The sequence below is a fragment of the Adiantum capillus-veneris genome, chromosome 22 (assembly GCF_014529385.1).
Source record: "Adiantum capillus-veneris isolate H3 chromosome 22, ASM1452938v2, whole genome shotgun sequence".
In the NCBI taxonomy this organism is placed as follows: Eukaryota; Viridiplantae; Streptophyta; class Polypodiopsida; order Polypodiales; family Pteridaceae; genus Adiantum; species Adiantum capillus-veneris.
In genome coordinates, this window is record NC_140952.1 from 108,013,286 (window position 1) to 108,026,740 (window position 13,455).

A 13,455-nucleotide genomic window follows, 5' to 3' on the forward strand; every position below is an offset into this window, starting at 1 on the left:
ACCGTCATCCATCAAAGTTTATGCTACTTCTTGTCACAAAAGCAACTATCGGAAAAGCAGCGGGGTGGGCGAACATCTTGTCACAGTTTCACTTCCAAATTGTCCATGTGCAAGGACAGAAGAATTTGGTGGCAGATTCTTTGTCTCGGAAGCCGTTGGTTCTGGCTATTTCCGCAATTCATCATAGGAGCTTCGAGGATATGGTCGATCAGTATGCCACACATATAGATTTTGCACACATTTTCACACGGATACGGGATGGGAGACAGTAGCGGGATATTCCATTCGGGATGGCTACTTGATGAGGAAAACCATGTTGTGCGTTACACAGCCATTGAGGAAAAAGGTTATGACCGAATGCCACTGTCCACCTTTTACGGGTCACCGCGGCATTGCTACCACCTTGAAAGGGGTAGAGAGATACTTCTTTTGGCCGAGACTCAAGAAGGATGTGCGCAGTTGCTTGGTATGCCAGAAGGTCAAGTTTGACAAGCATAAAGCACGGAGATTGTTACAACCTTTGCCCATACCCACCCGCCCCTGGGAAAGTAATGCAATGGATTTCATTTTTGATCTCCCGAGAACACAGAGTGGTCACGATGGTATCTGGATTGTTATTGACAGATTTAGCAAGCACGCTCACTTCATTCCAGTGAAGAAACCAGTCAAGCCGGATCACTTAGAGGAGACTGTTTGTGGCCCAGTCTTCAAATTACATGGCATGCCCAAGACGATTGTCTCCGATAGGGACCCCACATTCACGAGTTTGTTTTGGAAGGCTATTTGGGAGAACATTGGCATGCGGTTGCAGTTCTCGTCATCTTTCCACCGTCAGACTGACGGGAAATCTGAGATTGCCAATTCAGTGGTACTAGATTTATTGAAGTCTTACATCTCGGATCAGAAGACTCGATGGGAAAAGTACTTACCTTTGGTGGAATTTGCCTACAATAACAAGGTGCACTCTTCAACGGGGAAGGCGCCATTTGAGATTATTGAAGGTGCTACGAAGGTTCCACCCTTCCTAAGCACGAAAGATAAGATTTTTGAAGGCGATGAGTACACACGAGACTTGGACACGGCTTTGGCCAAGGTCCGCAAGGCTTTGCAGAAATCTCAGGAAAGACAGAAAAAGGTAGCAAATCGCCATAATCGCAATTTGAAATTGAAGGAGGATGATTGGGTACTCTTACGTTTTGAGAAAGCACACCTGAGAAAGAAAAAGGGAAAGGAGAGGCTTTTTCCAAAGCTCAGTATGCGGTACTACGAACCTTTCCAAATCTCCGAAAAGATAAATGATGTCTCCTTCTAACTAAAGCTGCCCGACACTGGAGGATTCACAATGCTTTTCATGTGAGTCTCTTGAACCTTTTAAAAGGTGATGTGCCTGAAGATGGGGAGCCTGATGAGCAACCCGAAGTGGAAGAAAATGAGGAGATCCTTGTTCCAGAACAGATATTGGCACATAAGGACAGAAAGATTAAGGGTAAAGTGAGAAGGCGATTCTTGGTTAAATTCAAGAACAATCCTGCTTTGGATGCGAAGTGGATGGAGGAGGAGGACCTAGCAGATACTCCTCAGATTGTGAAACTTTACCTTGAAGCTTTTGGTTTAGCCTAGTCTATTCCAAATAGAACCCCAAATTCACCTTGGCCGGATATCTGGTGAAGTTGGTATGCACAAGAGGGGAGTTACTCCGTTCCTTTGTCAACAGATGCTTCGATTTTTGATACTAGAGTCACTGATGTCTCTTTGAGCTTCAGGGATACTGAGAGCTCACAGTGTGACTTTATGAAATGGAATTCCGGATAATATGATACTGATTTGTTCTTGACTTGTTTAAGTGCAGGAACTGATAGACGAAATGACTGCAACATTTTGGTCTGAATGATCTCGATAGACATGGTTGCAATCGGGATTAGTCAATCGCGCATCTATGAGATCTTGAGTGGATCTAGATGCGATTGCTAATAGCATTGCCAATAAATCATGGTCTCAGATCCGAATTAATGTTGAATGTGATTTGTCATGTGATGTCCTGTGAGGTCAAGTGATGTCTTGTGATATCGTGTGATGTGACTGTCGATTGGTACATGTGCTAGATGTGTGTTCCTAGTGCGTCGGTACTAACAGTCAGTGTCTGCTAAGAAAGTTTATGGCTTCTATCTGTTTTGCAGGCGTACTCGAGGGCGATTACAATGCTTTCAAGAGGGGGGTATGTCACAAATTGGTGACGTGGTTGGCCTGTACACACACCCTCCCCGTATGGACAGCCCCAAGAAATGACCCCCGCTGAATGGCTGACGTGGCAGGCACCGTACGGACAGGCCCGCATTTTGCGGTGCATATCACGGAGATCCGTACAGGTGGCGGGCAGCTTTTGCGTGGGAAGCTTTGGGTTGCTTTTAGGTCTACGCAACAGCCTACGCAAGAGAGAGGAAGAGAGCTTTTAATTTTATTAAGCTTTTGCTTTATTCTCTCAAGAGAAGAGCTTGTGAGAGAGAGACAGCTCTTGATTTTGAAGCTTTTGGCCTCTGCTTTTTGGCATCCCTCGTAACCTTTAAATAAGTAGACAGGCCTCCCACTTCTCAGTGCATCTTGACACAAAGTCTAAGAGGGGGAGCCTCCCACTCACTTGTACTTTTGCAACACATTAATACAAAAGAAATATTGAAAGGGGCGCCAGTCTTTGGGGCCAATATCTCTAAGCACGGAACTCCGCCGGGCCAGTGTCGAATCAGTTGTGAACTGTGAACTGTTTTGAAGTGAATTCTTGTGGTGTCGCGGTAGATTCTCAACTTGGAGTGTCCAAGTCTGTTACAACCATCACCGCTTCAGGCACGCTGTCTGTCCAAGCAAGTTTCGACCAATCCAAAGCTTATGAACCATGTTGCCGCCGGCTACACCCTTATGAAAGAAAACTAACCGTAATTTTGGTACACGTTTCAAGATGAAAAGCCAGTCTTCTTTTTGAGGTCCACTAATGTCGAGAATGCTTTTGAAGTTTAAACTTTGTTTGAAATACTGCTTGGGAAATTGTTTGAAATGGATTGTATCTATTTAAAACCTGTCTTGTGTCGATTTGAATTGTTTGACTTTGGTTTTCATACTGGTTTCAATGCTTGGTGATTTACTGTTGGGTGTAGTAGTGAGAAATACTTTTGATATTGTCTGAACCTCAAAATGAAGCAGACGGGATGTCTAGGGAGCGTTCCATTGTATGCTTGAAAACCTCGGACGACGCAGACGGGATGTTTGGGGAGCGTTTCATTGTCCGCTGAAAAACCTTTGAACGACGCAGATCGGAGCCTTGGGAGCATTTAGTATGCTTGAAACCTCCAAGAAACGCATGGTGCGGTCTCAGGAGCATTTAATTGTATCGGTCCCTTGAGCTCATTTTAGGTTATTTGCGGGTGAGTGACGAGTAGTCATTAAGTAGCTCATACCATAGACCGTTTGTCTGAGGACAATGCTCAAGACCAAGTGCTTAGCGGTGTTGTTTGTTGTGTCTTGTAACATGCATATGTGAGCATTTGTGCGGCATTGTGATGTGTCAACCATTGAATATTCCTAATTGGGTGAGATTGCCTAGGTATGTAATTTTAGTACATCGAGACCGGTTATAGATCAGCGCGGCCTGGGTGTGATGGCTAATTTTGCTACGCCGGAATATCAAGAGCTCCGATCTAGAATGAGAGAATTGATTGTCCCTCAAAATGACCCTCGAAATTTTTTGAGCTAACTTGAGTTCTTTTGCAGATATATTGTAATCGCGGACAATTACTCTCTTTCAAGAAGGGGGATGTCACAAATTGTTGGCGTGTCAAGCAACTGAAGACCTGAGACAACTTGCAGATCCCGGTATGGGTCTAAACCCTAGAGACAGTAGAAGAAGCTAAAGATCCCACGAACTTATAGTTCCTCGCCGAGTGGGCCAAGCATTCTAAAAGAGTTCCAAAATTACTAAAAAAGTTTTTACCAACTTATAGGACCCTGTTCGATAAGGACCCAAGTGCCTAGGGACATAATAATAAAATAAAGCAAGACTCACATCCCAAAATTATTCCGTGGAGAAGTGATGACGTAGCAGCACCTGTACATACTTTCAGCAAATTACGATGACATGCCACGTGGCAGTAGTGCGGATTTCCGCATCTTGCGCTACAGGCTAATGGTGTGGTAGACTGTACCGATTTCCACACTGGCAGCTTTTGCACTTAAAACGCTTTTGGACCCAGTTACATTTTACTTGATGCTTTTCATGTTTACTGCTTTTCAAGGCCAAAGCCTTTATATATGCGCCATGGGTTCATTCTCTGGCACAATTCCCCACGTGGAAGTTCAAAGCAAGGGAGTATCGGCTTGTACTGAGTTGAAGCAATATGAAGAAATATCGAAAGGAGTGCTAGGGTTTGGGGCCAGTGCTCTCTTAGGGTGGTCCACCACTCTCTATCTCATGGTGACGTGCATCTCTTTCAGTTCAGTTGTTAATTGAAGCGCTTAACGTTGTTCAGTCTGTTCTTTTCTGTTAATTGGTGCCCTCCTGTTACAACATGATTGAAGAAACTCGTCATCCTGAAGTCGAGTCCACCTATTCTTGCAACACCTCGCGGGTCTTGCCTCCCAGCCATTGACAATGTCCTACAAGCCTTTGAGTAGAGACCACAGCCTGCATTATCAATTTCGAATGGGCATAGTCGTCTCAGGTAAGTTTGTCGTTGGCGTTCAAACACAAGGGAGCCATCTCAGTAGCAAATTTTGCCAAAAGGAGTAGTTCCAGAAGGTATAGTTACAGGGAATGGCCATTTTCACGTCCCCGTTCCCATCCCAGTTTCCCGTTCCGGATCTCCATTCCGTGTTTCAAACGTGAGTATCCGAAACAGGGAATCGCATTTCATGCATGTTACTGTTCCCCGTTCCCCATTCTGATTTCCCGTTCTGGGTAACTATGCCAGAAGGATTCCCTTGTTGCATGTGATCAGGGGCTTAGAGGTTTTTAATAAAACATTGACTTAGGGCTTCAGGTAAACCATAGCCAGTGTTGCTACCCTCTTAAACAAAAATCCACGTGTGATAGCCATAGTCACCTGGGAAATAACGCTTGGGAAAAAAAAGGGCTTCATCGCTACCGATCAGAAGCTGGCAAAAAACAATGCTGATAACTCTGCTCCTCCACCTGCTCCATGCTGAAAAGAACACTGTCCTTCCTCCTCCTATTCGTGCACACCGCTCTCCCACGATCAGAGCTCTGATGTCATGTCAAAGTCGACAATACAGAAGTGTAGAGAATGCGTGAGAGAGAAAGAGAGACAGTTGCTCGAACCAACTTGCCAAGGCAATGAACTATACAATGGGGGCAAGTAGTACTACCCAAGGGGTCCTCAGTACCCCTCACATGAATTGCCCGACTCAGACCCACGAAAAAAGTCACACTAACAACACATACAAACACGCAAGAGACGAGTAGCCAAAGGAAACCCTGTAACAGTCAAAATAAATGCTCAATAAATTATCATACTAAACGGACAGAAGGCATCTTAGTTTAAGAAAAGGGCACACCGACAATGTCCAATGAGGCACAGCTAGTCAATACGAGAACAATGCATAAAATTATGCAAGCACAGCACACAGTTAGTACCTTCTATCTAACAAGAAACAACCATGAAGAAATGAATACAATTGTAAGCGTAAACAAAACAAAAAACCTAATCATGGCGATCAAAAGTAACAATGTAAACATAAATAAATGTTATTGCATTTGCAATAATCTGCTTAAAAATCGAAAGAAAAAGTTAACAACAAGTGCTAGATATAAAGTCAGCTTGGCATTTGCAACCTGTCTTGAGTCGCAACAGAAAGAGAAACTCGCTTCTGAATTGGAAGTGTGTCCAATACTGAAGTTGTGAATACATCCTTGATTGCATTAAAAGAGACCAAATAGAAGCGTTCATTATCAAAAAGTTGATGAGAGGGTATAAACAAGCATAGACAAAGGGCGGACACAGAGAGAGAAGAGAGCCCAACTTCTTGCGAGCAAAACTTTTACCATTTCTGCACTTAGTAAAACTGTATTGAAGTATGCCATTGTATGGTTTTGGTGATTAAAATGGTTGAAGGTTAGCACAAAAAAAGTGGTTATATAGCCTTTTTCCACCCTCAAGCTTCTAATACACCCGTATCACGCTGTCTCAAAGAGAAGAAATTATGAGTTATAACATCTATGCTATTAGGATAAAGACCAACAAGCACAATACCTCATCATTGTAATCTTTCTCAACCACTCCAACAGTGGATCCTGGGTGGCGAGCTCCTACTAGCATAAAAGCACAAATCCATATAAGCTTTTCCAACATAGGCTTTTGAAATTCGTTGGAACTAAGTACCTACAAACAACAACAAACATAAGCATTCAAAAACAAAAGCAATAAATTGTAACTAGAGGATACAATAACACGTTGCAGGAACTTTTATTTCATGATAAAAAACACAAAGATAAGCCAACTACTACAATTAATAACTTAACATCTCTTACACAAGATTATCATTTGTAAGGGAATTTAATGTCAACTTACTGGTCAATCCACATACAATTTTTAGCAAAGAAGATGTCAATTTTGCTCTCCTTTGTACAACGATTGTAAATCAAGTCATATTCTTCCGGACCGGGACCGGAAGTGTTAGGTGCAGCGGAATGAATGTTTCGCTTTGCTCAAGATGAGTGCTCCGAACTGTGCTCAAGGTTCCTTTTGTTCTTATGGAAGGGAGAGCCTTCCATTCTTAATGAGAGAATGCTATGATCACAAACAAAGTGAATGGACACTGTGCGTGCAAGTGTATGAGACTGAGGGATAAGAGAGAGAAGAGAAATACCACACCAGAAACGTTGTAAAACCCTTCTCCGAAGGCCCCATTCTCGTCGGCGAGAGTGGTCTACTATTGATTTCACAATCTGATACAAATGGTATGCATGAGACTGATGCAAGTCTAGGCTATGTCGACGATGACGACGGGGATGACGAAGTCGACCTAAGGGCTGAAATCTGCAATCTTTCTACTGCTGTCCAAAAACGCTATGGGCTGAAATCTGCAAATCTTAAATCTGCTGAATTTTGACTCTATGTCGATGACGGTGATGCGACGACGACGCGCTGAAAATCTGCGTTTTCCGGGCTGAAACTGTAAACCTTGCAGAAACTGACCGTGCGGCAAGGAACTGCTGCGGGAAGGTGAGATCTGCGAGGTTCGGGACTTGATCTGCGGGTACTAACTGTTGAAAACTGATAACGCTGATGTCCTTGACTTTCCGTCGCGGTGAATCTGTAAAACATTAGGGTGTTTAGCAAATGCAAAAACGCTAGGGCTGAAAATCTGTGCTTCTGTCACCGTGAATCTGCAAATGCAAAAACGCTAGGCTGATATGAGGTGCTGTTGTCGCCGGGATCTGCAAAGGCAAAACACTCGCTGATCTTGTAATGAAAACGCTAGGTGATGCTTGATCTACAAAACGCTAGGTCTCCTGAGGGGGGGGGGGGGTGTCTGCTGAGAAGGTGCCTATTGAGCGTGGAACTCCTGCTGCCTCTTCTGCCAAATAGTGCTAGCTCTAGTTTGCGTATATACAAACTTAGCAAAATTGCCCTTCCTACTTTTGTTGGAAAGTCACTTAAATTAATAAGTGAAAAATGCCAAAAATAGGTAAAATAGGCTAAATGTACTCGAAAATTCCCTGCTGGAATCTGATGGATTCTAGTGGGAATACTGATGATCATGCTATGTGCAACCAGAGGATATGCATCTATACTAAGTGATTGGGCATGCACGGTCTATGAATAGACTCACAAAAGTGCCAGATCACTTCTAATCTAGACTGATTGGACTGACTGAACCCTGATCATGCTGTAGTTTGTCCACAGACACATAGGGCTGGATGTGTCACATGACAGGAAGGGTCTTCAAATCAAGTTTTTTGTGAGTACTAGAGTCAAAGGACTCTAATACTACTTCTATTCAATCACACGGAGCTAAAAAAAGTATTACTTGGGTGTTTTTATGCCTTGCCATTCCCGTTTTGGACCCCTCTGCCGTTCCCCCGTTCCAGGGGGAGCCCGTCACCATTCCCGTTCTGCATTCTAGGTAACTCTAGCCCATTCAAATGGAAAAATCTGAGATTGCTTTTCCAAATTTCCAGCCCTGTTTTTTGCATTGAAAAGTGCCAAACCGAGGATTTTTGAGCACCTGGATTTTAGGGTGATTGCTTTTTATTTTCACCCCATAGGGCCTATAGGAAGAAGGCACATAAAGCCACTTTTGTAACAACAACTATACCTGAGAGGATCGCATGCTCTCGGAGGGTTCCATGCAAATGCACTCAAGTGCTCTCTTGGCTGATATATAAGGACTCAGGAGACCTTAGGGTCAATGCTCTTCCAAGAGGAACTACGCTGGTGAAATTACGTTTCTCCTGATTTCCTCTCGCCTCTAAAATTGAGTTACATGGATCTAAGAGGCCCTCCAAAAATCTGCTCTCCAAAGCCTCCTGCATAGAGGCCTAGGGTCTCCACGAGGCCCTCGCTTCTCCCACCGCGAAACAATGGAGACATGGGAGGAGCACAAGACGTGGCGGCAAGCACAAAGGGGGAGAGAGAGGGAGAACACAACCAAAAACGTGAAGATGAGAGACATCAGGATAAAACTTCCATGGAGTGATGCCATCCAATCGAGTAGATAAACCGATGTCATCACAACTTCATATTTCTTCTAGTATCACGAAAATAATCCAAAATTGAAACCTGATTGACAATCCCTCAATCAGTGAAATAATCTTCCTTTGGATGAGGAGGAATGAGGTTCCAAATACATGAGGAAAACCTATCCTCAGATATAAATCTGCAATATCCGCAACCATTTACTCCCGTTCCTTTGGGTCGATATGCGTTAGCCAAGGCCAGGAAATATTTCTTCAGTTTTGGCTTCTTGTTAATATTAGTAAATGGCAATGTGTAAGCTGACTGTTATGTTAGGAGAGAAAGAGGTTTGTCATCATTAGCTAGCCATGTGGCACCAATCGACAAGCTTTATCCATCGGTCCACAATTGCTCCCAATTTATCCCATGGTTTACTAAGGCCTTATGCAGGCCAAAAACACTCCATGGTTTACTAAGGGCTTATGTAGGCCTTGTGCATGCGAAAGAAGCACAGTAATAAATATACATTCATGAAGTGAAGTTAGGGCTCACCCGGCATGAAAGACCTGCAGAGTGTAAGCGTGCTGCCACAGCAGGCGCCCACTTTCCAGATGCAGCAGTGAGACCCTCTGGGTTGGTATCAGTTTTGCCATCGATGGGCGGATCACCCAGCTTGGCAACAGCAAAGTACACCAAGACTTGAGAAGCATCTGGAATACCTTTACTCTCGAGCCATGGCTCCAGCATGCCATTCTGGACAAAGACCAAGTCTGTTGAAATTCACTCAGAACAGAGAAAAGGAGTAAAAGGGAGCAAAAACACCATGTCTCTTGAGAACCCTAGAGCACCTACCTTTGTAACGATGCGGGGGCGTCGCTTCAAAGACGGCATTGAGGACGTCATTGCGGGTGCAGACAAAGATGGGGCCGGAAGAGTCGAGAGGGACGTTCTCACCACGCCTCACTATAATGTCCTTGCCCCCACCCATCTTCTCAAGAGCGGAACCCACACGCCCCCCGCCCACTATTACTGCTGGCACCATGGCCTGCTCCATGCTTGCTCTGCTGCTGCTGCTGCTGCTGTTCCTCTTCACAATCTTCGGGGTAACTGAGCTCCTACTGAGCCTTTCTGAAGAGACTAAACCTCGGGATTGTGCCCACAGAGTCGCCATGACCGCGCGAAAGAAAGTTGTGGACACAATGTCGTCATCTGTCAACCTTTCTGATCTTGTGCGTTTATGTGGACGTTGTTAGCACCATCGCTAATAACAAACCTTGACTAGGTGGTGGCCTTTTGGCCGAAACCACTTAGGGTGGGTTCAGACTATGCGGCGGAAGAAAAATGCAAAGGGGCGTCCATCCTCCATGGCGAAATTTGATTGGTTGGAGTTGAGACACTCTTATGCAGGGCCCTCCATTTTTCTTCCGACCCCCCCCCCCCCCCCCCCCCTCGGAAGAGTTGATGGCCTCTCTCAGCTCCCTTCACTTTTTCACTTTTCCTCCTCCACACTGTTCACATTAAGCGGCGGCAGATTTGCGAAGGCTTGTTTCTTCCGTCGGTTTAGGGTTTAGGGTTTGAAGCCTTCACACTATCTCGCATGGGTGGCTTCAAATGGGATCTATGGTTGAGGTGATTCGGACTGTGAGATGCACATTTGTAAATTCGGGGAGAAAAGTAAATTCGGGGCAGTACGCACCCCATGTCTTGAACCCGCGACCTCCCCACTGTGAGCCATGTGCACTAACCACTACGCCCGCATGTGTTCGTTGAAATATAGGAGATTCGAGTATGTCATATTGTAAATGTGGGCCGATTAGTAGGGGCAACTATCGAATCTAACGGTCCACGATTGGCGCGCCCCGCGTTTTCCTCCTCCATCATTGATCCCATTTAAGCATGCCCGTGTGATATAGTGATGAGGGCCCGCTAGGGAGTTATGAAACTAGCAATTTTAATTTAAAACGCTTAAAAGCTAGTTACGCTTCGGTTGTCCTGTTTTAGCAAGATTATAACGAAATGCTCGTAAACCATTTCGTTCTTCTTTTTTCGCCAGGATTTTCGATGGCTAACAAATCAAAAAACGCTTGAAGCAGACTTCGGTCGTCACAGCTACCGTCTGACTGCCACTTGAAGTTAAAGCTTCCACAAAATCATTCTCTCTCTCTCTCTCTCTCTCTCTCTCTCTCTCTCTCTCTCTCTCTCTCTCTCTCTCTCTCTCTCTCTCTCTCTCTCTCTCTCTCTCTCTCTCTCTCTCTCTCTGTGTGTGTGTGTGTGTGTGTGTGTGTGTCTCAAGTCTCTGCCTATACACAAAGCACTGATTTTTGCCACAATCGGGGGTGGTTTCATTGGTAGCACACATCCACTGCAATCGCCGTTGGTAGCGCACATTCACTACAAATGATGCCAAAGGTCACCTTCTGCAAAGAGTCACGTCTCACCTCACTAGCATGGAAGGAAGCAATAGGCGATCAACAAGTATGGCATATCTTTGAGTCTCGCTTTTTGCGTGCGCTTCTCTTCGATAAGATCTGGTTTCTTTCTCTCCTGCTCCTCCAATCTGAGATGCCTCACATTCAGTGTCAGTCCATGCAAAGAGATCCAGTTTTGATAGCTTGAGCCAGAGACAGGACTGAGATAGTCCATATATGATCCTGCCACTCTAGAAATGCTGTAACATAATTTATAGGTCATCTATTTCGGGATTGTAGTTGAATATATGTTGATCATTGGTCATTTTGTTTCGAAGCGTTTTGCTACAATTCAATTTTTGCACTGCTCTGTCGTTCTTTTGTGATGGCATGAGCTTGAACTCTATGGCATAGTCCACATTTGATTTTGTCATTCCGTAATTAAAAGACGTAAATGATGCCCTGCTCTCATAAGGCCTTTCTCTCTTCATTTTGGACTTGTAGGTGCAGGAACATTTTTCCCCCCCTTCACGTTTGCGGGTTCGCCCATCATTATGCGTCCCTTGCGGCCGAGATAGCCAGCAAAGGCTCAGTATGGGTCTATATCAACCATTTTGCAACAATGCAACCCTCTCACTTCTCCAACAAGCCAGCACAACTTGCAATCACTGATTGATTCCGAGGAAGTTGTCTATGACTCGCATCCTTGTACGAACTTAGCTTTTGATCTCAACTCTCAAGATCCATCCCCAATGGCTTTATCTGTTGTGGATCCCAGGACCCCCATTACAAGCTCTCCCTTGTTGGCTGAAGGAAGTCGTGGACTTCAAGCAAACAATGCACCTACTCCATCTACACAAGTTCCAGTTCCAAAGTGTAGAGGACGGTCCCCCAGTAAGCCATCAAACAAAGGAGAAGCCTTCTACAGGGCATTTCCATTGGGACATTCGAAATACAATAGTTCTTATTGAGACAAAAAAACAGTACAATGACAAGAGATTTCATTCAGGGATAGCTGAAAAGTCAAATACTATTGAGGAGTGGTGGAAAGACATTGTTGCCTTGTGCGCTCAATGCCACTTCCATGTTGATTGGAAGACCGCATACGAGAAGTGGTGTCGCATGTATCAATGCTACAAGGACATAAGCGACTGGGAGAGAAATCCTCCATTGGGCAAGTGTAGCTATTGGGCCATGTCACCCAAAGAGAGGGCAATCGAGAAAAAGTTCTCACATAACAGTTTTGAAGCTGAGTTGTTTGAGATCGTGGAAAGATGCATGGGATACGATCCTGTGTTAGACCCCCCCCCCCCCCCCCCCCCGCTTCCATCATGGATACTTCCAATGGTATGTCAAATGCCTTTCTGGTTATCTCATCTTGTCTTTAAATATCAAGTCTTCAAAACATATTTTTTGCTAGTAATCCCAATGTGTTGTCATGCAGTGACCTCTGGAAGACAAGCTGCTCCAACTACACCTACTGCAGATGCATCTCCTCACCCATCACCCTCTATGAATGCATCCGAGGAGAACTCTACATTTGATAGGACCCCTATAAATGGTGGAGTGCCCAAGAAAGCTTGAAGGAGAACACATATGTTGGATGTAGGGTTGCAGGAAGCTACAAGGGACATGACCAAGGTAATGGAAGAGGCTGAACATGGAAGAAGGGCAAGACACGGGGAGTCTTTGCAAGTAGCAAACCTATTTGTGAACGCTATGGACGGCATCTCCAGCGCGCTATCGAAGATAGCGAACAAAATTTAGTTGTCCCAAACATTTTAGAAGAGCCATATTCAAGAGTAACAGGACCATTGTCAGTAATTGTTTCGTAGTGTAGTCGATGCCCCTGATTTGGGAGCAACAACTCTAGTGTATTTGCAAATCATTGATTCCTGCATTTATAGGTTATGTTTCCTTGTTGTGCTCATTGAACATATGTGCAATGCTGTAACAATCCTGGGAGTTATTTAAGGTTGTCACAACCACTATTGTTACTAGTGGATTGAAATGAATACTACATGTTCTACAAACAATTGAATTTCATTGGTAATTCATACTATTTCCTTCTGCACATGTACGATGATGGTTGATTAAATTCTCCTCCCGTTGTCCAGTCAAGCTAATCTTCTCGTTGTATGTAGACCAAATAGTCCATCGAAAGCTGTATCAGGAGCCAGAGTCCACTCAAACACTGGATTCACCATGTTCTTTGCAAGTCAAGCTTCATAGACAAATGAGATCAATTTCTCCACAACTGATGAATTCAATAGCCAGCAAAGAACACCTTCTTGTTACTATAAGAGGTTGTATTTTTGCGACAGAATGACACAACATCCAATACAACGATATTACGATCCCGAGAG

General features: G+C 44.4%; 1 protein-coding gene and 2 pseudogenes across 2 annotated transcripts in view; 2 read left to right on the forward strand and 1 right to left on the reverse strand.

The window, feature by feature from the left end:
* The window catches only part of LOC147429989 (uncharacterized), a 31,531-nt gene extending 21,623 nt beyond the window's left edge, over window positions 1–9,908 (reverse strand). The window contains exons 1-3 of one of the 2 annotated variants that reach the window (XM_086496177.1): window positions 9,534–9,908; window positions 9,234–9,451; window positions 6,255–6,383 (exon numbers count right to left, since the gene is read on the reverse strand). In XM_086496177.1, coding sequence (XP_086352303.1) covers window positions 6,255–6,383; window positions 9,234–9,451; window positions 9,534–9,852 — 666 coding nt within the window. In that variant the 5' untranslated portion in view covers window positions 9,853–9,908. The remainder of the gene's footprint in view (window positions 1–6,254; window positions 6,384–9,233; window positions 9,452–9,533) is intronic. The other variant, XM_086496178.1, reaches the window with a different exon arrangement.
* A 1,180-nt stretch (window positions 9,909–11,088) lies between these two features.
* Window positions 11,089–12,050, forward strand: LOC147429990 (uncharacterized; annotated as a pseudogene).
* A 233-nt stretch (window positions 12,051–12,283) lies between these two features.
* LOC147429991 (uncharacterized) lies at window positions 12,284–12,924 on the forward strand (annotated as a pseudogene).
* The last annotated feature ends 531 nt before the right edge of the window (window positions 12,925–13,455 follow it).